Source organism: Bombina bombina, chromosome 4 (genome assembly GCF_027579735.1).
Source record: "Bombina bombina isolate aBomBom1 chromosome 4, aBomBom1.pri, whole genome shotgun sequence".
Lineage (NCBI taxonomy): Eukaryota > Metazoa > Chordata > Amphibia > Anura > Bombinatoridae > Bombina > Bombina bombina.
Genome location: NC_069502.1, coordinates 941,770,723 through 941,796,392, shown reverse-complemented (window position 1 = coordinate 941,796,392; position 25,670 = coordinate 941,770,723). Strand labels below are relative to the sequence as shown.

General features: G+C 39.7%; 1 protein-coding gene across 2 annotated transcripts in view; it reads right to left on the bottom strand.

Annotated features, from left to right (window-relative positions):
- Positions 1-25,670, bottom strand: part of LGALS8 (galectin 8) — an 83,262-nt gene that overhangs the window by 9,764 nt on the left and 47,828 nt on the right. The window contains exons 6-9 of one of the 2 annotated variants that reach the window (XM_053711934.1): positions 24,550-24,606; positions 24,440-24,460; positions 14,173-14,261; positions 249-414 (exon numbers count right to left, since the gene is read on the bottom strand). In XM_053711934.1, coding sequence (XP_053567909.1) covers positions 249-414; positions 14,173-14,261; positions 24,440-24,460; positions 24,550-24,606 — 333 coding nt within the window. The remainder of the gene's footprint in view (positions 1-248; positions 415-14,172; positions 14,262-24,439; positions 24,461-24,549; positions 24,607-25,670) is intronic. The other variant, XM_053711935.1, reaches the window with a different exon arrangement.

The window sequence follows — 25,670 nt, the reverse complement described above, 5'->3', positions numbered from 1 at the left end:
TCTTGATTTTTAAAATAAAGATAGCAAGAGAACGAATAAATATTTATAATAGGAGTAAATTAGAAAGTCGCTTAAAATTGCTTGCTCTATCTGAATCATGAAAGAAAAAATAGTTTTTTTTGTCCCTTTAAAGCAAATAGCCACTAAGGCTATTATGTTTGTTACTCTAGTTTTCAATTTTATAAACGACTAAATAGTCTTGCGTACATAAAATGGTAAAGGTGTATAGAAATTATATTTCAACTTACTTCAAAGTACATTTCTGGACTGAAAGGAAAGTGGTTGAGCTGATTTTCCTCTTCTCCCCAGCTGTCATACAAGTATGTGTTTCGAACAAACAGCTTTTGCTTCATTCGTGGATTCAGGTGTAAAGCAATATCTTTGGAGTCGCTTGGTTTAAGGTCAATAGCAAATCTGTTAAACAAAAAAAAATAATATATATATATATATATATATATATATATAGAAATTGGCATATTCACCGTGGGACCCAGTTACAGATCCTACAACTACAACATGAATTTGCTGTGACCATACAGAAAGCATACACAATATAGAGAAAGAATAGAAACTTAAGTTATTAAGTTGATAATACAATTGCTATGTAGTATTTTTAGTTCACACTGGTCCATATTGTAAAGTGATATGAAACCCATTTTTTTTTCTATTATGATTCAGATAGAACATACCATTTAAACAACTTTCCAATTTACTTCTATTATCAAATTTACTTAATTCTCTTGATTTCCTTTGCTGAAGGAGCAATTCAATACTGGGAGCTAGCTTAACACCCATGTCAGCCAATCACAAGAGATCAATGGGTGTAGCCACCATTCACCAGCTAGCTCCAAGTAGTGTAGGATATGTACATATTTGAAAATAGAAGTGAATTTAAGAGTGTCTTAAAATTGCATGTTCTATCTGAATCATACAAGTTTAATTTTGACTTTCCTATCCCTTTAAGATGCTGCTGTTAAAGGGAAAACAAAGACCCTCTGTAAATGTATGAACAGTTGATAACGGCAATTAAGCACAAAACTGCAAAAGACATATGTATAGGGCTAGACAAAAAAAAATATGCTTACCTGATGAATTTCTTTCTTTCCGGACATGGAGAGTCCACGACGTCATTCCAATTACTAGTGGGATATTCAACTCCTGGCCAGCAGGAGGAGGCAAAGAGCACCCCAGCAAAGCTGTTAAAGGGACATTTTACACTTATTTTTTTCTTTGCATAAATGTTTTGTAGATGATCTATTTATATAGCCCATAAATGTTTTTTTTTAAAATAAATGTATAGTTTTGCTTATTTTTAAATAACATTGCTCTGATTTTCAGTCTCCTAACCAAGCCCCAAAGTTTTATGTGAATACCGTCAGCTACCTTCTCCAGCTTGCTCCTGTTTGTGTAAAGGGTCTTTTCATATGCAAAAGAAGGGGGAGGGGGGGAGTGTCTTATTTGCCACTTGCAGTGGGCTTTCTAGCTACCTTTTCAACAGAGCCAAACTGACAGCTTCTAAATAAGTTTTCAAACAGTTTTATACTGGATTTTTATATCAGTATCTGTGCTTCTTATTCTTTATAGTAGTGTCTATTACATACAGTTATATGAAAATGAGTGTATAATGTCCCTTTAAGTGTAACTGCCTTACCCATAACCCCCAGTCATTCAGCCAAAGGAAATGGAAAAAGGAAGTAACACAAGTGTGAAAAGGTGCCTGAAATTTACACAGAAAAAAAAATGTGCTGAAGAGGGCGGGGTCGTGGACTCTCCATGTCCGGAAAGAAAGAAATTTATCAGGTAAGCATACATTTTGTTTTCTTTCCTAAGACATGGAGAGTCCACAACGTCATTCCAATTACTAGTGGGAACTAATACCCAAGCTAGAGGACACAGAATGAACAGGGAGGGAGAAAAAGGCAGGACGACCTAAACAGAAGGCACCACCGCTTGAAGAACCTTTCTCCCAAAAGAAGCCTCGGCCGAGGCAAAAGTATCAAATTTGTAGAATTTGGAAAAAGTATGCAGAGAGGACCATGTTGCCACATTGCAAATCTGTTCCACAGAAGCTTAATTTTTAAAAAGCCCAAGACAAGGATACAGCCCTAGTGGATTGAGCCGTAATTCTCTCAGGAGGCTGCTGTCCAACAGTCTCATAAGCTAAAAGAATCAAACTTCTCAACCAGAGAGACAGAGAAGTAGAAGAGGCCTTCTAACCCTTACGCTTTCCAGAGAAAACAACAAACAGGGCAGAAGATTGTCGAAATTCTTTAGTAGCTTGTAAATAAACATTTTAGAGCCCACACAACATCCAAGTTATGCAAAAGACGTTCCTTTTGAGAAGGATTAGGACAAAGGAGGAACAACAATTTCCTTATAAATGTTTCAATCCGATACTACCTTAGGTAGAAACCCCAATTTAGTACGAAGGGCCGCCTTATCAGCATGAAAAATAAGGTAGGGGGAATCACACTCCAGAGCAGGAAGCTCAGACACTCTGCGAGCGGAAGAGATGGCAAAAAGAAACAAAACTTTTCATGATAACAATTTTATGTCAACAACATGTCTGTACAAAGGCTTGAACATATGGTAGGTCTGCCAGACGTTTGTGCAAGATGATAGATAACGCTGAAATCTGACCCTTTAGAGAACTGACCGATAAACCCTTATCCAATCCATCCTGAAGAAAAGACAAAATCCAGGGAATCCTCACCCGGCTCCAGGAGAACCCCTTAGATTTGCACCAATAAAGATATTTTCGCAATATCTTCCGGTAAATCTTGTGAGTAACCGGTTTCCGAGCCTGAATCTTAGTGTCAGAAAACCCACGTCTAGACAGGACTAGGCGTACAATCTCCAAGCAGTCAGCTTCAGAGAATCTAGGTTTGGATGAAGAAAAGGACCCTGAATTAGAAGGTCCTTAACCTGAGGTAACCTCCAAGGAGGTAGAGATGACATCCTTACCAAATCCGCAAACCAGATCCTGCGAAACCATGCAGGCACTATTAGAATCACTGATGCTCTCTCCTGTTTGATACAAGCAATGACTCGTGGAAGGAGAGCAAACGGAGGAAACAGATAAGCCAGAGAAAACCTCCAAGGAACCACTAGAGCATCTATCAGAACGGCCTGAGGATCTCTCAACCTTGAACCGTACCTTGGAACCTTGGCGTTTTGGCAGGACGCAATCAGATCCAATTCTGGAACCCCCCACTTGAGGGTTATCAGAGAGAACACTTCCGGATGGAGAAACCACTCCCCAGGATGAAAAATCTATCTGCTCAGAAAATCTGCCTCCCAATTGTCCACTCCTGGAATGTGGATGGCAGAAAGGAGAAAATTGTGGGCTTCCCCCCACAGAAGAATTCGAGTTACCTCCTTCACGGCTAAGGAACTCAGAGTCCCTCCCTGGTGATTGATGTAAGCCACTGAGGTGATGTTGTCCGATTGAAATCTTATAAACCGGGTTAATGCCAGTTGAGGCCACGCTAATTGGGCATTGAAGATAACTCTCAACTCCAAAATATTTATGGGAAGAGAGGACTCTTCCCGAGACCACAGGCCCTGAGCCTTTAGAGGGCCCCAAACAGCTCCCCAGCCTTACGTCTGTAGTCACAATTTCACAGGAAGGTCTCAAAAAGCAAGTGCACCGAGACAGATGTTCCTGTGACACCCACCATGAGAGAGAGAGTATCTCGTTAGAGGGTCCAGATTTATCCTTTGAGATAAATCCAAATGATCTCTGTTCCATTGATGGAGCATACAAAGCTGCAACTGTCGTAGATGGAACCGTGCAAAGGGAATGATGTCCATGAATGTCACCATCAGACCAATCACCTCCATGCATTGGGCCACCAATGGACGAAATGCAGACTGGAGAGAGACACAGGAAGCCGAATCTTGTCCTTTCTAACCTTCGTCAGAAAATTTTTCATGGACAGGGAATCTATTAGCGTCCCTAGGAAACAAAATTTAGTAGAAGGAACAAAATAACTTTTTTCCAAATTCACCTTCCACCCATGGGAACGTAGAAAATACAACAGCATCTCTGTATGAGATTGGGCTAGTTGAAAAGATGACGCCTGAACCAAGATGTCGTCCAGATAAGGCGCCACAGCAATTCCCTGGAATCTGATCACAGCCAATAGCGACCGAAGAACCTTTGTGAATATTCTGGGAGCCGTGGCCAGAACAAATGGAAGTGCAACAAATATAAAGTGTTTGTCACAAAAGGCAAACCTCAGATACTGATGGTGTTCCCTGTGTATGAGAACGTGAAGGTATGCGTCCTTCAGGTCTATGGTCATCATAAACTGACCTTCTTGTTATAAAGGGAGAATGGAACGAATAGTTTCCATCTTGAAGGACGGAACCCTGAGGAATTTGTTTAGACACTTGAGGTCTATTTGTGGTTCCTTTTTGGGAAATACAAAGAGGTTTGAAAGGAATCCTAAACCCTGCTCTGCTAGAGGGACAGGAACAATAACTCCAAGAGAGTATAGGTCTTTTACACAGTTTAAGAAGGCTTCCTTCTTTATTTGGTTTGAGGATAGTTTTGACAGGAGAAATCTGCCACTTGGAGGGCAAGATTTGAATCCCATTCTGTAATCCTGAGATACTATGTCAACCGTCCAAGAGTCTGGGACATCGCGTATCCAGGTTTGACGAAAAAGAGAAAGCCTGCCCCCACATGATCCACACTGGAATCGGGGGCGGAACATTCATGCTGATTTAGAGTCAGCAGAAGGCTTCTTGTTTTGTTTTTCCTTGTTCCAGGGCTGGTTGTATTTCCAAGAAGATCTGGGTTGATCTGGTTTAGAAGATGAAGAGGAGGACTTTTTACATCTGTAATCTCTGAAATAATTTCTGCGAGACCAAGTCCAAACAGAGTCTTTCCCTAGTAAGGTAAAGCCAAAAGTTTGGCCTTAGAAGAGACATCGGCCGACCAGGATTTTAACCACAGAGCCCTGTGGGCTAGAATCGTGAAGCTAGACATCGTGAAGCTAGACATCTTAGCTCCTAGACAAATTACTTGCATGTTAGCATCGCTAATAAAGGAATTAGCCAATTTAAGAGCTTTGATCCTATCTTGGATCTCCTCTATTGAAGTTTCCTCTGATAATAGATCAGACAATTCATTGCACCAATAAGATGCTGCTCCCGCCACAGTAGCAATACTTGCCACAGGATGCCATTGTAATCCTTGATGGATGTACATCTTTTTTTAAGTAAGCCTCTTGCTTCTTATCCATTGGATCCTTAAAATAACAACTATCCTCTATAGGAAAGGTAGTTCTTTTAGCTAGAGTAGAGATAGCTCCTTCAACTTTAGGAACTGTGCACCATGAGTCACGAAAAGAGTCAGCTACAGGAAACATTTTTAAAAACAGGAGAAGGGGTAAATGGAACCCCTGGCTTATCCCATTCCTGAGCTACAATCTCAGACATCTTGTCTGGAACAGGAAAAACATCCTCAGTCGTAGCGGAGTCATAATATCTATTAAGTTTAGAGGACTTCTTGGGGTTGACAGCAACCTAAGATTCAGAGTCGTCCACGGTAGCTAGAACCTCCTTCAAAAGTAACCAAAGGTGTTCAAGCTTAAATCTAAAATTAGTCTCTACAGTCTCATTAGATTTTTCTACTAAAGAGTCAGAGATCTCACCTTCAGAAGACACTGAAGCATTCTCCTCATCAGACATCTGAGCAAGAGTGGCTAATGCAGTCCTAGAATCAGAAACCTTAGTATCAGCCAAAATGTTTAGATTTTTCTCTTATGCTTACCCAATGAAGGGAATGCAGACAAAGCCGCAGTTACTGCAGAAGAAATCTGAGTGGCAAAATCCACAGGTAAATAAACACCCCCAGGTGGTTGAGAGGACACAGAAGGCACAGTATGAGAAACCACTTGGGACGTTTGAGGAGAAAGCTTAGGCATGTCACGCACAGCATTATCCTGAGACACATTAGGCTCATAAGGGAGTAACTTATCTTTAGAGACTTTAAAGTTTTAGCTAAACAAGAGGCACAAAATTGCATTGGAAGAACAACTTGGGCCTCTAAGCATAATAAACATTTATCCATAGAGATGGACTGATCCTATTCAGGGTCGATGCTAAGGAATAAAAGTCTTTTAGGCTTGCTGTATTGATTCTCTGTTAAAGTAACATTGTCTGTTTAAGTATAATAGCTAACCAAGCTATTTTCTAAATTATTTGCTTTGCAAGGGTTGCATTTTTATTTTAAAAAAAAGGAAATAACTAAATAACTTTATTTCTAGCATTCCAATTTTTTTTTTTTTTTTCTGTCTGTGTGGGTGATTAGGGGTGGGATTATTTTCACCTGTTTGGGCCTTGCAAGCCTATAAATTTAGCACATTTACTCTGTGAGCTTGCTCTTTTAGGCTTGCTGTATTGATTCTCTGTTAAAGTAACATTGTCTGTTTAAGTATAATAGCTAACCAAGCTATTTTCTAAATTATTTGCTTTGCAAGGGTTGCATTTTTATTTAAAAAAAAGGAAATAACTAAATAACTTTATTTCTAGCATTCCAATTTTTTTTTTGTTTTTCTGTCTGTGTGGGTAATTAGGGGTGGGATTATTTTCACCTGTTTGGGCCTTGCAAGCCTATAAATTTAGCACATTTACTCTGTGAGCTTGCTCTTTTAGGCTTGCTGTATTGATTCTCTGTTAAAGTAACATTGTCTGTTTAAGTATAATAGCTAACCAAGCTATTTTCTAAATTATTTGCTTTGCAAGGGTTGCATTTTTATTTTAAAAAAAGGAAATAACTAAATAACTTTATTTCTAGCATTCCAATTTTTTGTTTTGTTTTTCTGTCTGTGTGGGTAATTAGGGGTGGGATTATTTTCACCTGTTTGGGCCTTGCAAGCCTATAAATTTAGCACATTTACTCTGTGAGCTTGCTCTTTTAGGCTTGCTGTATTGATTCTCTGTTAAAGTAACATTGTCTGTTTAAGTATAATAGCTAACCAAGGTAGTTAGGCAAACAAGGTTTTGGGGTAACCAAGGGGAAATATATTTATGTTATACTTTTAAGTTAAACCTTTTATTAAGAATGTGTGAGAATCTCATTCAGTGTACAGCTTGCCACATGTTTGCATCACTGGAGCAGCCGCTTCTGGGATTATATGTTTGTGGCAAGTGCGAGCATATTGTCTCTTTAGAAACTCGTATTGGGGATCTGGAGGAACTAATTGCAACACTACATGAAATTCAGACACTTGAAAGGGAAATGGATAGGACTGAGCTGGTTGTTAATGGTTCCAGCAGTGGGAATGGGGAGGATTCAGATGAGGAGACTCCAGGATGTAGCTGGGTCACAGTTAGAGGGCGAAGTAAGCGGAAGAGACAGGCCAGTTCTGGGCTGGTACACCCCAATAGATTTGCAAGATTAAGTGAAGATGTTGGGGATATCAGTTCAGGGGTGGCAGTGTCAGAGAGGGCCGTGTTGCCTAGTATAGTGAACAGTCCTTTAGCTGTGGAAGAGGAGCATACTATGGTGGGCAGTCCTTCAGTCATGGAAGAGGGGCATACAAGTCAGGGCCAGAGGCAGATGTTGGTGGTAGGAGACTCTATTATAAGGAAGGTTGATAGGGTAATTTGTCATCCAGACCCTTTACATAGAACAGTTTGCTGTCTTCCAGGGGCTCGTGTTAGGCATATTGTGGAGCGTATTGATAGATTGTTAGAGGGATGCGGGTCTGATCCTGCAGTCATGGTGCATATTGGTACTAATGAAGAAATCAGTGGGAGATGGAGAGTCCTAAAAAATGACTTCAGGGAGTTAGGTAGCAAGCTTAAAGCAAGGACCTCCAAAGTAATATTTTCTGAGATATTACCAGTGCCGTGTGTTAATTCAGTAAGGCAGAAGGAGCTAAGGTCTGTTAATTCATGGCTAAAAACATGGTGTAAAAATGAGGGGTTTGACTTTTTAGAACACTGGGCTGATTTTTCACTAGGGTACAAATTGTACAGTAAGGATGGATTGCACCTGAATGACATGGGTGCAGGTGTGTTGGGGGAAAGGATGGTAGCACGTTTAGAGAACCTTTTAAACTAGGCAAAGGGGGGGAGGGTCAATTAGAACAAAATAGAACAGAGAGATCAGTGTCTGAATATGTCACTCCCTTAATATCTCAAAGAAGGGATGACTTAAGAAATGTCACATTAGAAAGTATAGAGGAAAGTACACCAAGTAGCAGCAGAAAGCACATGAAAATTAAATGTATGACAACAAATGCAAGAAGCATGACAGGTAAAATGGGGGAGCTGACGCTCTTAGTTGCAGAAGAGGACTATGATGTTATCAGTATAACTGAAACTTGGTGGGATGATTCACATGACTGGGCAGTTAACTTAGAGGGGTATACATTATTTAGGAGGGACAGGAATAATAAAAGGGGTGGAGGAATCTGCATGTATATTAAACCTGACCTTAAACCTACAATAAGGGAAGATATTTATGATACAAGTGACAATGTAGAGACCCTGTGGGTTGAAATAAAGAGTGGGGGGAAAAATCCTAAAAAAATATTACTAGGAACATGCTACAAGCCTCCCAACATTAGTGACCCGGAGGAAACTCAACTACTTATCCAAATAGGTAAGGCTGCTAATAACAGTGTTGTAATTATGGGAGATTTTAACTACCCTGATATAAACTGGGCCAATGAAACTAGTAATTCAGCTAAGGGGGATAGATTTTTAAATGTTCTCAGGGATAACTTCTTGTCACAATTAATAGAGGAGCCAACTAGGAGTAAAGCTATATTGGATTTAGTGCTATCAAACAATACAGATATAATATCAAACATAGAAGTTAAAGAACATTTGGGTAACAGTGATCATAACATGGTCACATTTGAAATCTCTTTTCATATGCAGTGTTTTAAAGGCTTAACTAAGACTTTTAATTTCAAGAAAGCAAAATTCAACGATTTAAGGAAATCATTAAATAATATAAATTGGGACAATGTATTTTCTAATAAAAATACAGAGGATAAATGGATAATATTTAAAAATTTGTTAAATAAATATACATATCAATACATACCATATGGTTATAAAAATAAAAATAAAAAAACTAAGCCGTTATGGCTAAATAAAAATGTGTTAAAAGAAATTAGGAAAAAACGTAGGGCATTTAAATTATTAAAAGAAAATAGTACAGACTCAGCATACAATATTTATAAGGAATGTAACAAAGCATGCAAAAAAGCAATCAAATTAGCCAAAATTGAAAATGAAAAATTAATTACCAAGGATTCTAAGTCTAACCCTAAAAGGTTCTTAAAGTACATAAATAGCAAAAAATCTAAGAAGGATAATATAGGTACATTAAAATGTGTGGAGGGTAGCATGATAAATAATGACAGGGAGAAGGCTGAGGTACTAAACCAGTTTTTTTCTTCAGTATACACAAGAGAGGAACCATTGAATGATACTTTGGAACAGAATAGAACATGCCAGTCCATACCACTAACTGGGTTTTGTTTAGAGGATATCAGGAAAAAACTAAAAAATATTAAGGTAAATAAAACTCCAGGCCCAGATGGAATACACCCAAGGGTGTTAAGTGAACTTAGCACTGTTATAGACAAACCTTTACTCTTAATTTTTCAAGACTCATTATCCTCAGGCATTGTACCCCAGGATTGGCGTAAAGCTGATGTGGTGCCACTCTTCAAAAAGGGAAGCAGGGATGATCCAGGAAGCTATAGACCAGTTAGTCTGACATCAATAGTGGGGAAGATATTTGAAGGGATTATATTGATGAGCATATTCGTGTAAACAAGATTATGAGTTCTAATCAGCATGGCTTTAGGAGAAATAGATCATGTCAAACTAATCTAATTAGATTCTACGAGGAAGTAAGTAAAAATATAGATAAAGGGGAATCAGTTGATGTGATATACTTAGATTTTGCAAAGGCATTTGATACAGTGCCACATGAGAGATTAATGCACAAAATTAAGGGACTGGGAATAGCTGAAAATGTTAGCTCATGGATAAATAACTGGATAAAAGATAGGGAGCAACGAGTAGCAGTAAATGGATCATTCTCAGATTGGACAAAGGTAATAAGTGGCGTCCCCCAGGGATCAGTACTGGGCCCTGTTCTTTTTAATATTTTTATAAATGACTTGGAGCAAGGATTAAATAGCGACATCTCTATTTTTGCAGATGATACTAAGTTAAGTAAGGTCATTAGGTCAGAGCAGGATGAACTCTCTTTGCAAAGAGATTTGCTAAAATTAGAACTATGGGCAAGTGAATGGAAAATGAGATTTAATACGGAAAAATGTAAGGTTCTACATTTTGGAAGTAAAAATAAGCAGGCTATGTATTTTTTAAATGGGACAAGACTTAGCCAAACACAGGAGGAAAGGGATTTGGGAGTAGTAATAGATAACAAGCTAAAGATGAGTGCACAATGCAGGGCAGCGGCTTCAAAGGCTAATAAGATACTAGCATGTATTAAAAGAGGCATTGATTCAAGGGAGGAAAGCATAATTCTGTCATTATATAAAGCCCTGGTAAGACCTCACCTTGAGTTTGGAGTGCAGTTCTGGGGACCGATTGCTAAAAAAGATATTGCAGAACTAGAAAAAGTTCAGAGAAGGGCCACAAAGTTAATAAGGGGATTGGAGAAATTAACCTATGAGGAGAGGCTAGCCAAACTGGGTCTGTTCTCTTTAGAAAAAAGGCGCTTGAGAGGTGACATGATTACTTTATATAAATATATTCAAGGCCCATATACAGAGATGGCAGAAGTTCTTTTTATTCCAAGAAAATTGGTTCTGACAAGAGGTCATAATTTAAGGTTGGAGGAAAGGAGATTTAATCTCCTGCAACGGAAACGTTTTTTCACTGTAAGAGCAATAAAATTGTGGAACTCATTACCAAAGGAGGTAGTGAATGCCAATACCATAGATACATTTAAAAATAGTCTGGATAAATTTCTGTATATAAACAAAATTCATGGATATGATTGCTAGTATTAAATGGGTCACATTTTAATGGGGTTATTTAAGCTTAACTGGAGCTTTTTGTAAGTATTTTAGATTTGTATAGGTTGAACTCGATGGACTTCAGTCTTTTTTTCAACCTTATCTACTATGTTACTATGTTACTAGTTTTTAAACAAATAAAAAACTAAAAAGAAAAAAAGATCGCTATCGATCTGTACAGCTCTGTAAAATCGGAAGTACGGGTCACGTGAGCAATACAAACTGCACAATACTTCAGAGAATGCGTGAAAAAAACTAACAGTTTAAAAAACGGCTTCTCCGTTTTAATTTCAGTGTAAAAGCACCCCATTTAAGTTTCCTCTGCACAGCGCTATGCATATTGAGCTTACACATAGATTCAGAACAGCCTCTGATAATACAGTCTAAACGCACATCTCCTCTATTGTTCCATAGAGAAAAAAAGATAATAAATTATCATATCCTTATAATAAACTTTACATCCCTGAGGCCGAGTCACAATTTGCCTCATACAGATGCCAAAAGTAAAAACTGTGTCCCCAATAGGAATCCTTATATTAAAAGGATTATTAAAGAGATGGTAAACTTTGCTTTCCTCGAAATAGCGATTGTCAAGAAAATCCGAAAAAAATGTCACTTTCATTCATGAAATGTTCCGATTCGCTATATTTATTTAAATATCTTATATCTTATCTTATATGATTATAATTTAGAAATTCTAACTGCCATCTCCCTCCCGTGCAAAGGCCGCCATTGATTTTCTCCTGTCACGTTTTTTTTTTTAACCAATGATAGGGCACTCCTACAAGCAAAACGCCCTTCAAGAGATATGCACATGCGCTAGCACTTTTTTTCCTTGCCTGATAGTGCTATATAGCAGAAACGCATGCGCATAGCTAAGCGTCAAGATTGACAAGCCAGTGCTCTGACGTAGAGAGGGGAGGTACAGCTCTCTCTCTCTCCGGGATTAGAATATTAACAGGAAGTAAGGCTGGGGTAGGAGCAAGGAGTGGCAACGCTCTGAAAGTAAATTATAATTTTATTATATATTTGAACAACCTAATAAAAAAATTAATGAGGCGATTTAGGTTAATAATGGTAGATCAAATGAATGTATATCTATCAGCGCCACAATAATACCATACAAGCTATATCTGATATAGGCGGAGTCTCCCAACCAGACTCCAAAAGTTAAGAGTAAAAAGAAATGCCAAGATACAGCGCTACACTACCCTCAGATGAGGGTTGGGTTGCTAAAGATGGTGTCCACGACTAGGAATGTGTATACATAAAGGTTAATATATAATATTGTGTTACACAAAGAATATATATAAAACCATGTGAAAAAGTACTTAAAAGGTAAAAGATTAAAAACAAAATATATATATATAGGATGTGATATTAAAATGTATTAAACAAACATTTTATTAACATAAACTGACAGTTAAAAATACAGTTAAAAATAGATTCAACAATCTAATGGATTGCCCCATACAATGTCCAAGAACCTTTTAAGAAGAGGAACATCAACCCAGCACTTTCTACACTCACATTTGGAATACTTGGAATTATATACACATTTTTTTGGAGCAATTTGGACTTTATTTATTTCACCAGGATTTTGAATCCTTTTTTATGACACATTTTTTACCACACCCTTTTATATACACACATTTTTATACACACTTTTTAGGTGTACACCTCACGAGAATTATTCACTATCACATATATTATATTCCTTCCATATGGGTTGCTGATCACAACTCATATATTTTTTTTATATATTTTTATTCATTTTTTCATCTTTTCATAAAATATTTAATATATTTTTTATATTTTTTACATTTTTTCACCTTTTTGATTTTTACACCAACTTTGGACATATTATCATTTTTATTTTTATTTGTTTTGGATATTAACCTTGAACATTTGCTTTGGACATTTTGGTATGGGACTTAAACACTTGTATGTTACATAGGACATAACTTCTTGGACATTGTATGGGGCAATCCATTAGATTGTTGAATCTATTTTTAACTGTATTTTTAACTGTCAGTTTATGTTAATAAAATGTTTGTTTAATACATTTTAATATCACATCCTATATATATATTTTTTGTTTTTAATCTTTTACCTTTTAAGTACTTTTTCACATGGTTTTATATATATTCTTGTGTAACATGGACCTGTAGGAAAAAGAAAGAACAGAGTAGCCAACTCTGGCTTTCCACAAAGGGGTAGCAAAGTGTTAAAAGTAAAGCAAAGACTTATTCGCCACCTTTTAACTGCTAAAAGCCACCACTACTCTTATTCAAGAGATTGACATGGACACAGCTAGACCCCAATCCTTGCTTGCAGGGAAAAGTACCCATAAAATGATTAAAATCTTCAGACACCAACTTGGCACAAACTCAATTGACAGAGGCAAAGAGAATGACTGAGGGTATGGGTAAGGCAGTTTCACTTAACAGCTTTGCTGGGGTGCTATTTGCCTCCCTCTGCTGGCCAGGAGTTGAATATCCCACTAGTAATTGGAATGACGTTGTGGACTCCATGTCTTAGGAAAGAAAATTAATTTATGCACCCCCCTGCGTCCTTTGAAGTTAGTAGAGAACATATCTGAACCCCTAAATTTTACCCAAATGGCTTCAAAATGTTATTACATTGAGTTAGACAGTCTTCCAGAATGGCAATAGGAGATAGAGGTCACAAAGTTTTACTGCCAAATACAGAGGGGAGATCCATTGATGGGGGAGGTAAATTAAAGAGTTCCATGTATTCATACTTGATAAAAGGTGTCAAGTCTCTTTAGTTAGTATTTAATACACAGTGACTAAGCTTTTTGTGCCATTGTTACCTGTTACATTGTTTTAATTTTATGTTAAACTCTAAACTGCAATAAAGATGATTAAAGATATATACATCCCCCAAAAAAACTGCTCTATGTGCAGCCAGGCAAGTATACTTACATGCAGAATTTCAGCTCCAACCTCTCTGGGAGGAAGTGTAATAAACACTATTTTCAAAGTTATTATACAGTAAAGACAAGCACAATTATTATTATATATTATATTGATTGCAATGCTGTGATATTTGCAATACTGAAATTCATATTGAGTTTAATATCCCTTTAATCACTTTCCTTCTTGGGAAACTGACTTACAATTTTGCATTTTTGTTCACTTCTCCTTTTACAACAACCGTTCTCCCAGCTCCCATCACAATAGGTAGAGTTCCTGTGTAAGGGACAGTCTAACAAATGAAAACATAAGATAAAAGCATTAATATCAATCATTCTATACATCACCTATTTGTACTCACTTTACAACTGAAATATATATATATATTTTTATTATAGTTAGATATCACTCAGTTATAAAGTGCTGAAGATTATAGGAGCAACGTGGTCAGAATGTTTATTCAATTTCTCCAAACATAGACCTACCATTTAAAATATGTTGTTATCACAATTGTCATGTGTTATGTTTCTGCATGTATTAAAATCTTGTTGTAGAACATTTGTTGCAAGCTTAAAAAGGGACATGAAACCCACAATTTTTCTTTTATGATTCACGTAGCGCATACAATTTTAAACAACTTTCCAATGTACTTCTATGATCTAATTTTCTTAATTCTCTTGGTATCCTTTGACAAAAAAAAGCATATCTAGATAGGCTCAATAGCTTGGAGCTAGTTGCTTATTGGTGGCTAAACTTGTATGTCCATTTTCATTGGCTTACAAATGTGTTCAGCTAACTCCCAGGAGTGCATCGCTGCTTCTTCAATAAAAGATACCAAGAGAATGAAGCAACATTGATAACAGTAGAAAAATGTAAAGTTGTTTAAAATATGGCTTTGCCATTGCTTTTTGGTAATTAGAAAGCCACTAATTGCAGCTGCGCACCTCACTTCTATTATTCCCGACAGTGAAGGGGTTAATTAGGTCATTTTTAGCTTTAGTGTAGGGATAAGCCTCCCACCTGACACTTGCCACCCCCTGATCCCTAACTGATCCCTCCCAAACAGCTCTCTTCCCTCCCCCACTGGTCACCCCCATCTTAAGTACTGGCAGACAGTCTGCCAGTATGAAAATATTACGCTTTTTTTTTTTTTTTATAAAATATATATTTATTTATTTTTTATTTTTTCTGCAGTGTAGGATCCCCCTTTACTCCCCAACCTCACGGATCCCCCCAAACAGCTCTCTAAACCTTCCCCCTCTACCTATTAGCAGCCATCTTAGGTACTCGCAACTTTCTGCCAGTACCTATAAACTGCTTTTTTTTTTTTTATTATTATTTTTTTTTTAACAAAATTTCTGTAGCGTAGTGTCCCCCCACCTCAACCCCTCCATCGATCCTTAACTAGGGGCCCCCACACAATGCCCATTCACTTTTTCTGTAGTGTAGCTGCCCCATCCTTCTATTTCTTTTTTGCCGTAGTGTAGGGCCCTCCCACTCGCCTCCCCTGCTGGGCCACCCACCCGCCAGCACCAGCAACGATCATTACAGACGGTGACACACACAGTGTCACTGTCTGTAACGATCAGGCATCTGCCCTCATATGGAGCCAGAGCACCGATCGCGCTCCGGCTCCATATGCAGCAGATGCCTGAACCTTCAGGAACTCTAGATCTCGGATGTAACTTAACAGCCGAGAGTGCTGGAGCTTCCTGAAGCGAAGACGTATATATACACACACACGTCTTATTGGGTGAAAGGGTTAAAATATACAACTACTTTTATTCATCTTTTTTTGGTGCTAATTTCTTGGACAACAAAAACATGATTATGGATATACATGATGATAGATACAGCATGCAATTTTTAGATACTTTTTAAATGCACTTCTATTTTCAAATGTACTTTGTTCTTTTGTTATCCTTCGTTGAAAAAGAATATGTACATATAGCCTACACTACTAGGAGCTTGCTGGTGAATTGTGGCTACACACATTTGTCTCTTGTCATTAGCTCACCAGATGTGTCCAGCTAGCTCCCAGTAGAGCACATCTGCCCTGGAACTGACTAGCTGTGTTTAATCTTTTTGCAAGGATTAAACACACAATTATATTTGTAAGCTATAGTGCAATAATAAAAACATAAATTATGCTTACCTGATAATTTCATTTCCATCGAGGGGAGGAGAGTCCACGGCTTTATTCATTACTATTGGGAATTAAGAACCTGGCCACCAGGAGGAGGCAAAGACACCCAAGCCAAAGGCTTAAATACCTCCCCCACTTCCCTCATCCCCCAGTCATTCTTCTGAGGGAACCAGGAACAGTAGGAGAAATATCAGGGTATAAAAGGTGCCAGAAGATGATTAACTTTAGGTCTGCCCCACGGAGATACGAGCAGGAGCCGTGGAATCTCCTCCCCTCGATGGAAATTAAATTATCAGGTAAGCATAATTTAAATTTTCCATCTAAAGGGGAGGAGAGTCCACGGCTTCATTCATTACTATTGGGAACATATACCCAAGCTTTAGAGGACACTGAATGAAACCGGGAGGGTAAAAGGCGGACCCTAATCTGGGGGCACTACAGCCTGCAAAACCTTTCTCCCAAAAACAGCTTCCGCAGAAGTAAAAAACTTGTAAAACTTTGTAAAAGTGTGTAAGGAGGACCAGGTAGCCGCCTTACAAATTTACTCCATAGAGGCCTCATTCTTGAAGGCCCAAGAAAAAGCCACAGCTCTAGTTGAATGAGCCGTGATCCTCTGAGGAGGCTTATGTCCCGCTGTCTCATAAGCCAAACGAATCAAGCTCCTCAACCAAAAAGACAAATAAGTAGCAGAGATCCTTTGCCCCTTGCGCTTCCCAGAATACACCACAAAAAGAGATGTGGACTGTCTGAAATCCTTTGTAGCCTGAAGATAAAACTTCAAGGCACGAAACACATCCAGGTTATGAAGTAACCTCTACTTTGAAGAAGAAGGGTTAGGACACAAAGGAACAACTATTTCCTGATTGATGTTATGGTTAGACACCACCTTGGGGAGAAACCCCAAGCCAGTGCGAAGTACAGCCTTATACACATGAAACACTAGATAAGGAGGATCACATTGCAAGGCAGCTAGCTCAGATAGTCTGCGTGCCGATGTAATAGCCAACAGGAAGAGAACCATCTAGGACAGAATCTTAATGTCTATGGAATGCATAGGTTCAAACGGAACCCTCTGCAAAACCCTAAGGACTAAGTTTAAGCTCCAAAGCGGAGTCGACTGTCTAAAGACAGGCCTGATTCTAGACAGAGCCTGAACAAAAAAGATTGAATGTCAGGGAGCTCAGCGAGTCTCCTATGAAACAAGACTGATAATGCCGAAATCTGTCCCTTTAAGGAACTAGCGGCAAGACCCTTCTCCAAACCATCTTGGAGAAAGGATAGAATCCTGGATACCATCACCCTATGCCAAGGATATCCATGCTTCTCACACCAGGACAAGTCCACACCTTATGGTAGATGCGACGAGTGACTGGCTTCCTTGTATGAATTAGAGTATCAATCACCCCTTCAGAAAAGCCTCTCTTGGCTAAGACTAGGCGTTCAATCTCCACGCAGTCAGCCTCAGAGAATCTAGATTTCGATGTTGAAAGGGGCCCTGTGACAGAAGATCCCTGCGACAGAGTAACCTCCACGGCGGAGAGGATGACATCCCCACCAGATCCGCAAACCACATCCTCCGCGGCCACGAAGGAGCAATCAGAATGGCCAAGGCCCGCTCCTGTTTGATGCGTGCCACTAGGCAAGGTAGAAGTGGTAACAGTGGAAAAATGTAAGCTAGGCTGAATCCCCAAGGAACCACTAAGGCATCTATCAGCTCTGCCTGGGGATCCCTGGACCTTGACCTGTATCGAGGTAGCTTGCAATTAAGTCTGGACGCCATGAGATTTATCTCCGGCGTTCCCCATCTCTGACAAATCTCCGCAAACACCTCGGGGTTCCATTCCCCCGGATGGAAGGCTTGTCTGCTGAGAAAGTCTGCTTCACAGTTGTCCACACCTGGAATGTGAATCGCTGAGAGTGAGCAGTCATGGGACTCCGCCCACTCCAGAATCCGATAAAACTGACCGATGAAACTGACCGACCCCAGAGAAGGCCATGCCTTCAGAGCATTGTAAGTCGATCGTAGTTCTAGGATGTTGATCGGAAGGAGAAACTCCTCCCTGGACCACTCTCCTTGTGCCATCCTGGCACCCCAAACAGCTCCCCAACCTGACAGACTGGCGTCCGTGGTCACAATCTCCCAGGACGGTCTCAAGAAGGATGTCCCCATGGACAGTTGCTCCGGACGAATCCACCAAGAGAGAGAGTTCTGAGTCCGAGCATCCATGGATATCAGCTGTGATAGATCTGAATGATCGCCGTTCCACTGTCTTAACATGCACAATTGAAGAGGTCCGAGATGGAACCTGGCGAATGGGATGACATCTATGCTTGACACCATGAGACCTATCATCTCCATACATTGAGCCACCGACGGGCTTGTGGAGGACTGAAGGGCAAGACAGGTGGACGCAAGCTTCCTGCGCCACTGATCTGTGAGAAATATCTTCATGGACATAGAGTCTATTATTGTGCCCAGGAACTCGACCCTGTTGCTGGGAACCAGGGAACTCTTTCCTGAGTTGATCTTCCAACTATGAGATTGGAGCAGAAGAAGAAGAACCTCGAATGATCCTCTGCGAGGCTGAGCGACGGCGCCCAAAACTAGGATGTCGTCCAGGTAAGACGCCACCCCAATGCCCCTGGATCTGGCTGCTGCAAGTAGCGCCCCCAGAACCTTCGTGAAGACTCTCTGGGCCGTGCCAGACCAAAAGGAAGGGCCACAAACTGGAAGTGTTGGTCCAGAAGCGCAAATCTAAGGAACCTGAAGTGGTCCCTGTGAATTGGCACATGAAGGAAAGCATCCTTCAAGTCTACAGTTGTCATGAAATGTCCCTCTTGAACTAGGGGCAGAATAGATCTGATATTTCCATTTTAAACGATGGAACACTCAGAAACTTGTTTAAACACTTTAGGTCCAGAATCGGGTGGAACGTGCCCTCCTTCTTTGGAACCACAAAAAGGTTGAAATAGTACCCTAGACCCCTTTCTGCTAGGGGTACTGGTACGATAACCCAGAGAGAGGCGAGATCTCTCACACACTCTAGAAATGCCTCTCTCTTCTCTGGTCTTGAAGACAGGTTTGACAGGGATCTGAACCCTATCCTATAACCCTGGGGGCACTGAACGTCCTGCAACCATGCGTCTGAGAATTGAGATAATCTACCCCCTACGAGATCCGGAGACCGGTCAGGGGCCGCCCCTTCATGCCGATTAAGTCTCAGCGGGCTTCTTGCTCTGCTTTGACTTGTTCCAAGATTGAGCCAGCTTCCAAGATCCCTTGGACTGGTCCGCTTTCGCGGCGGGTTGCTGGCGCTGGGCCTTGTCCGCACGAAAGGGACGAAAAGTAGATCCCTTGGGCTTAGCCTTCTTATCCTGCGGTAGGAAAGCTCCCTTGCCTCCCGTAACCGTGGATATGATCAAATCTAATCCTGGACCGAACAGGATCTTCCCCTGAAAGGCAGGGACAACAGCCTCGATTTAGAGGTCATGTCCACAGACCAAGATTTTAGCCACAGAGCCCTGCGCGCTAAAACAGAAAAACCCGACACCATAGCATTCAGGCAAATGATTTGCATATTTGCATCACAGATGAAAGAATTGGCGACCTTCAGCGCCCTAATCTTCTCCTGTATCTCGTCGATGGATGTCTCCCCCTCGACCATTTCACACAGGGATTCACACCAATATGTTGCAGCTCCAGCAACCGCCGCAACGGCCGCTGCTGGCTGAAAAACAAACCCTGTGTGCTGAAACATCTTTCTCAACATGTTTTCCAGCTTTTTATCCATGGGCTCTTTAAACGACGAACTATCCTCGAGGGGAATAGTCGTACGCTTCGTGAGCGTAGAGATAGCCCCATCCACCTTAGGGATGGGTCCACCACAGCTCAAGCTGAGAGTCCGGAACGGGGAACAGTTTTTTAAAAAAAGGGAAAAAGGACGAACCTAATCGCTCCCATTCATTCTTAATAATATTGGCCATCTTAACGGGAACCGGGAAAGATTGAGGTACTACCCTGTCCTCGTATACCTTGTCAAGCTTAGGAATCATGGGTTCCTCCGGTAACTTAGGTTCCGGAACCTCCAAAGTAGAAAGCACCTGCCGCAGCAGAAAACGCAAATTCTCAATCCTAAACCTATAACCAGGCTCCTCCGCCGCCGGAGGTTTAGATGACACGGACTCCGACCTAGAAGGGGCCTCCTCCAAAGAGTCGGAGTGGGCCTGGTCATTGCATAACGCCTATGGATCTTCCATCGGCATGGACAAACCCTGGGCCGGGCCGCTATGATAAACTCTACGCTTGCGCTTAGCAGAACGTGGTAAGGCATGGATCACTTTCGAAACCGCCGATTCCAGTTGATCCGCAAAGTCGGACGGCCAACGAATCTCTCCCGAAGGAGTAACGGTTGGACCCCGGGGCGCTGCATGTGCAATCGGAGATGAATGTAGGGAACACACCTCCTGGGACGAAGAACCCTCAGAGGTGGATGGCTCAGTAGTACTAGACATCTGTTTACATTTAGATGTTGTAACTTTATCAAGGCATGTGAAACATAGGAAGTTTTGGTAGATCAGCCTGCTGAACTTACAATAAACACAGGAATGAGACTTTGTTAAGGAGGGAAAGCCCTCTAACGCGTCAGAGTCCTCCATCGCTTGCGCTTTTGGGTAAACTATTAATTTACAAAAAGGCACCTTTATACCACTAATGGCCGGGGCACTCACCACCTCCTAGGACCCGGACTACAAAAACCACTACGTCTCCTGCGCCACAGATCAACAGAGTAGGATAGACACACCCAATCACATGGAATGCCTGGCAGGACCCCCCCTGCACTAGGGAAAAACGCGCTAAAAATGGCCGTGCAAGATTCCTGCAAGTAACCTGAAAGTTACACACATTGACAGAGCCTCATCTCGCACATAACGCAGCAATGAAATAATAAACAATATCATGTATAAACCCCCCTGTTCAATAATCCACCTTCCAGGAAAATTAACCCTTGATTCTGTAAAGATAAAAAGGCGCCACACTGTGACCCTGTCTTCTGTGTTATCATTAATAATAAAAAATGAAACAATCTTAACAAAATCTACGTCGTGGAACACGGCCCTTCAAGTGTGACAGGTTAGTAGCCTCGCTCATGACATGGGCTTGAGTGTAGAAAGCAGGCAGTGAAACTCGTCAATGCTGATTGCTTATGGAGCTGTTAATATGAGTCTGGATGGTTTCGCAGAAAGACTTTCCCCGCATCTCCGGACTCGAACTTTCGCCCAGGCTCTCATTGAGAGGCTGACAGGACTACTTAAAATGCCAGTCCCATAGCGAAGAGTACTACCCTCCATGAGAGACTACTCCGAAACTCTGGCCATCCTCCTGTGACGAAAGGCAAAGAATGACTGGGGGATGAGGGAAGTTAGGGATTTATTTAAGCCTTTGGCTGGGGTGTCTTTGCCTCCTGCTGGTGGCCAGGTTCTTAATTCCCAATAGTAATGAATGAAGCCACGGACTCTCCTCCCCTTTAGATGGAAATGCTCTAACATTTATATCCCTTTAAAATCTAAGTCCACCCAGAACAGTTACAATTTTTTATTTTAATAGTCCGGTATAAGAGCTCAGACAGAAATTGCTAAATTTACAAACAGATTCACACCTCATTTTGTGCACTGTTTATGAACAAACAAAGGTGTAAAGATTTGCACAGACAGGTTGCTTGTACACAGGCAGCTGACTCTATATATGCGCTTGTACAAATCTGACTATCTATATGTACTTCTCTATGTGGTATAATGTGTGCATTTTGTTTTAAGCAACTTTCCAGTTTGCTTCTATTATTACATTTGCTTTGTACTCTTTTTTCCTTTTGTTGAAGAGTAGGTTCAGGAGCAGTGATGCACTGCTGGGAGCTTGCCGAACACATCGCCAATGACAAGAGACATATGTGCCGCCAACAATCACCAGCTGCTCCTGAGCCTACCTCGGTTTACTATTCAACATAAGGATACCAATTAATCAACGCAAATTTGATAACAGAAGTAATTTTTTAAAGTTGTTTAAAATTAAAAGATCTATGTGAATCCTGAAAGTTTAATTGTGAATTTCAACAAGTTTATCAGGACTTACATGTTGTTTCCCTATTCATTTTTAATTAAAGGGACAGTCACACCAGAATTTTTATTGTTTTAAAAGATAGATAATCCCTTTATTACCCATTCCATAGTTTTGCATAACTAACACGTATATTAATACACTATTTACCTCTGTGATTACCTTGTATCTAAAACTCTGCAAACTGCCCCCTTATTTCAGTTCTTTTGACAGACTTGCACTTTAGCCAATCAGTGCTAACCCCTAGGTAACCATGTGCGTGAGCACAGTGTTACCTATATGACACACATAAACAAACACCCTCTAGTGGTGAAAAACTGTCAAAATGCAATCAGATAAGAGGTGGCCTTTAAGGTCTAAGAAATTAGCATATGGACCACCTAAATTTAGCTTTCAACTAAGAATACCAAGAGAACAAAGCAACATTTTTAATAAAAGTAAATTGAAAAGTTGTTTAAAATTATATGCCCTATCCAAATCATGAAAGTTTATTTTGGACTAGAATGTCCCTTTAAAGTGATATGAAACTGTGGGGCACAACTAGAACATTATGGTTACTATTTACCATGCTACTGTTTTTCCTCGTGCCTGCATTTTTTTTCAAAGCCATTCTCTTATTTTAACCCCTCACTGGTGCTAGTTGGTCAAGCTTCATACTAGGCACTGCCACCTTGGAGGTTTATCCTTGCACCCAGTGACAGAGGCAATGCACATTCATTGCCTGCTATGTGACAGCTGTATTGTGTACTATGAGATAGCACACACAATACAGAGCTGGAGGCCATTAATAATATAGAAAAGCACAGCCACTGCAAGAATGTAAAGCTTCAGCTCTGTATCATGCACGCTAACCGAAAGTGCACAATACAGATGCCAAAATCCAGCAATGCATGCACACCACTTCTGTTACAGGGTGTGTGAGCTCCAAAATGGAGGTGCCCAGTTTTACCAAATGGCACCTTTAAAGGGTTAAAATAAGACAATATATCAAGAGAGCTGCAGCCACAGGATAAAAAAAAAACACAATAGCATTGCGAGTAGTAACTATCCTGTTGTGTCCAGCAGTTTATGTAATTTTTAAGGTGAAAATGGTTTGAGATGAAAAGTGCACCTCTGTACCATTGACTTACTTATACAGTATACTGCATACTGTATATTGCATACTCTTTGTGTACATAACCAAATAATGGTAATAATGGTTGCAAATTGCACTTCATGAAATCTACTTAGCCGTTTCTCTCCTGGAAAAAGCTGCATATATCAAACATGTAAAAGGCTTGGTTGCAAGTATAGATAGATCTTGCACATCTGTTACAATAATCACCAGCCTTGACAGTAGTCAAGTTTGAGGTTCTGAATATTACAGATTTAATGGTCAAGTAGCATAATGAGTACTAAAACACAGGTTAGTGTTTAAAAGGAACACTAAATTAAAAACAGAACTTTCACTATTCAGACAGAGCACACATTTTTAAACAACTTTCCAATTCACTTCCATTAATCTAAATGTGCAGTCTTTTTTATATACACACTTTCTGAAGCACCAGCTACTAAGGAGCATGTGAAGAAATCTGTGATTGGTTGATGACTGTCACGTGATGCAGGGAGAAGATGAATTGAACTAACTTTGAACATTGCCCCCCCCAACAACAACAAAAATATCTACAACTAACTAATGTAAAATTTATACTAGGTGCTTATATATTTTTTATTATGCAATTCTACAGTATTTAATGGCTCTTTAATTAGTTTGTATACATTAGTGAGGAGCATTTTACCTGATCACCGGTTAGCTTAACAAAATAACCTAAGTAAGAATTATTTAACCACCTTTACCAAAACACAGCTGTCAGTTACAAAAAACAGATTTAGGAACCACTGTTTCAGGCAATTAGTGCCGACTCTTAAATAACTTTACGTGTATGAGCACAGTGTTATCTATATGGCACACATGAACTAATGCCCTCTAGCTGTGAAAACTGTCAAATGCATTAAGATGAGAGGCGGCCTTCAAAGGCTTAGAAATTAGCATATGAGCCTACCTAGGTTTAGCTTTCAACTGAGAACAACAAGAGAACAAAGCAAATTTGATGATAAAAGTAAAATAGAAAGTTGTTTAAAATTACACGCTCTATATGAATCATGAAAGTTTAATTTCGACTTTACTATCCCTTTAAGAATTTCAGTTATGGTATTAGTGTAAAATACTTACAAAGTTCTCTGATAACTCCGCCTATTTGCAAATGAAAGCAGATAAAATATGGTTTGTACAATAATACTTAAAATGGCATTTTTAAAAGTCATCAACTGAAAAGTAATTACCGGATTTCCACCCAAGGATCTCATTGAAAGAGAAACTGCTTGTGAACCCTGTGGAGACTATAAAGGAAAAGAATGTGTTCAAAAAAAAGCAACCAAAAAACATAATTTATGTAAGAACTTACCTGAAAAATTAATTTCTTTCATACTGGCAAGAGTCCATGAGCTAGCGACGTATGGAATATACAATCCTACCAGGAGGGGCAAAGTTTCCCAAACCTCAAAATGCCTATAAATACACCCCTCACCACACCCACAATTCAGTTTAACGAATAGCCAAGTAGTGGTGTGATTAAATAAGGAGTAAAAAAGCATTAAAAAAAAAAGGAACTGGAAAAATAATTGTGCTTTTATACAAAAATCATAACCACCATAAAAAAGGGTCGGCCTCATGGACTCTTGCCAATATGAAAGAAATGAATTTATCAGGTTCTTGAATAAATTATGTTTTCTTTCATGTAATTGGCAAGAGTCCATGAGCTAGTGACGTATGGGATAGAAATACCGAAGATGTGGAAGACCACAGAAGAGTCACTAGAGAGGAAGGGATAAAATAACAACAGCTATTTTCGCTGAGAAAATTAAATCCAAACAATAATAAGTCTTTCTTAAAAATTTCAAGAAAAAAAAACTTAAATCATAAGCAGAAGAATCAAACTGAGACAGCTGCCTGAAGAACATTTCTACCAAAGACTGCTTCTGAAGAAGCAAATACATAAAAATGGTAAAATTTAGTAAATGTATGCAAAGAAGACCAAGTTGCTGCTGTGCAAATGTGATCAACTGTAGCTTCATTCTTAAAAGCCCAAGAAGTGGCGACTGATCTAGTAGAATGAGCAGTAATTCTCTGAGGCGGAGACTGTCCTGCCTCCAAATAAGCCTTGTGAATCAAAAGCTTTAACCAAGATGCCAAAGAAATGGCAGAGGCTTTCTAACCTTTCCAGGAACCAGAAAACACAACAAATAGACTAGAAGTCTTTCTGAAATCCTTAGTAGCTTCGATATAGTATTTCAAAGCTCTTACAACATCTAAATAATGTAAAGATCTTTCAAGAGCATTCTTAGGATACAAAGACGGAACAACAATTTCCCGACTAATGTTAGAATTCACAACCTAAGGAAGG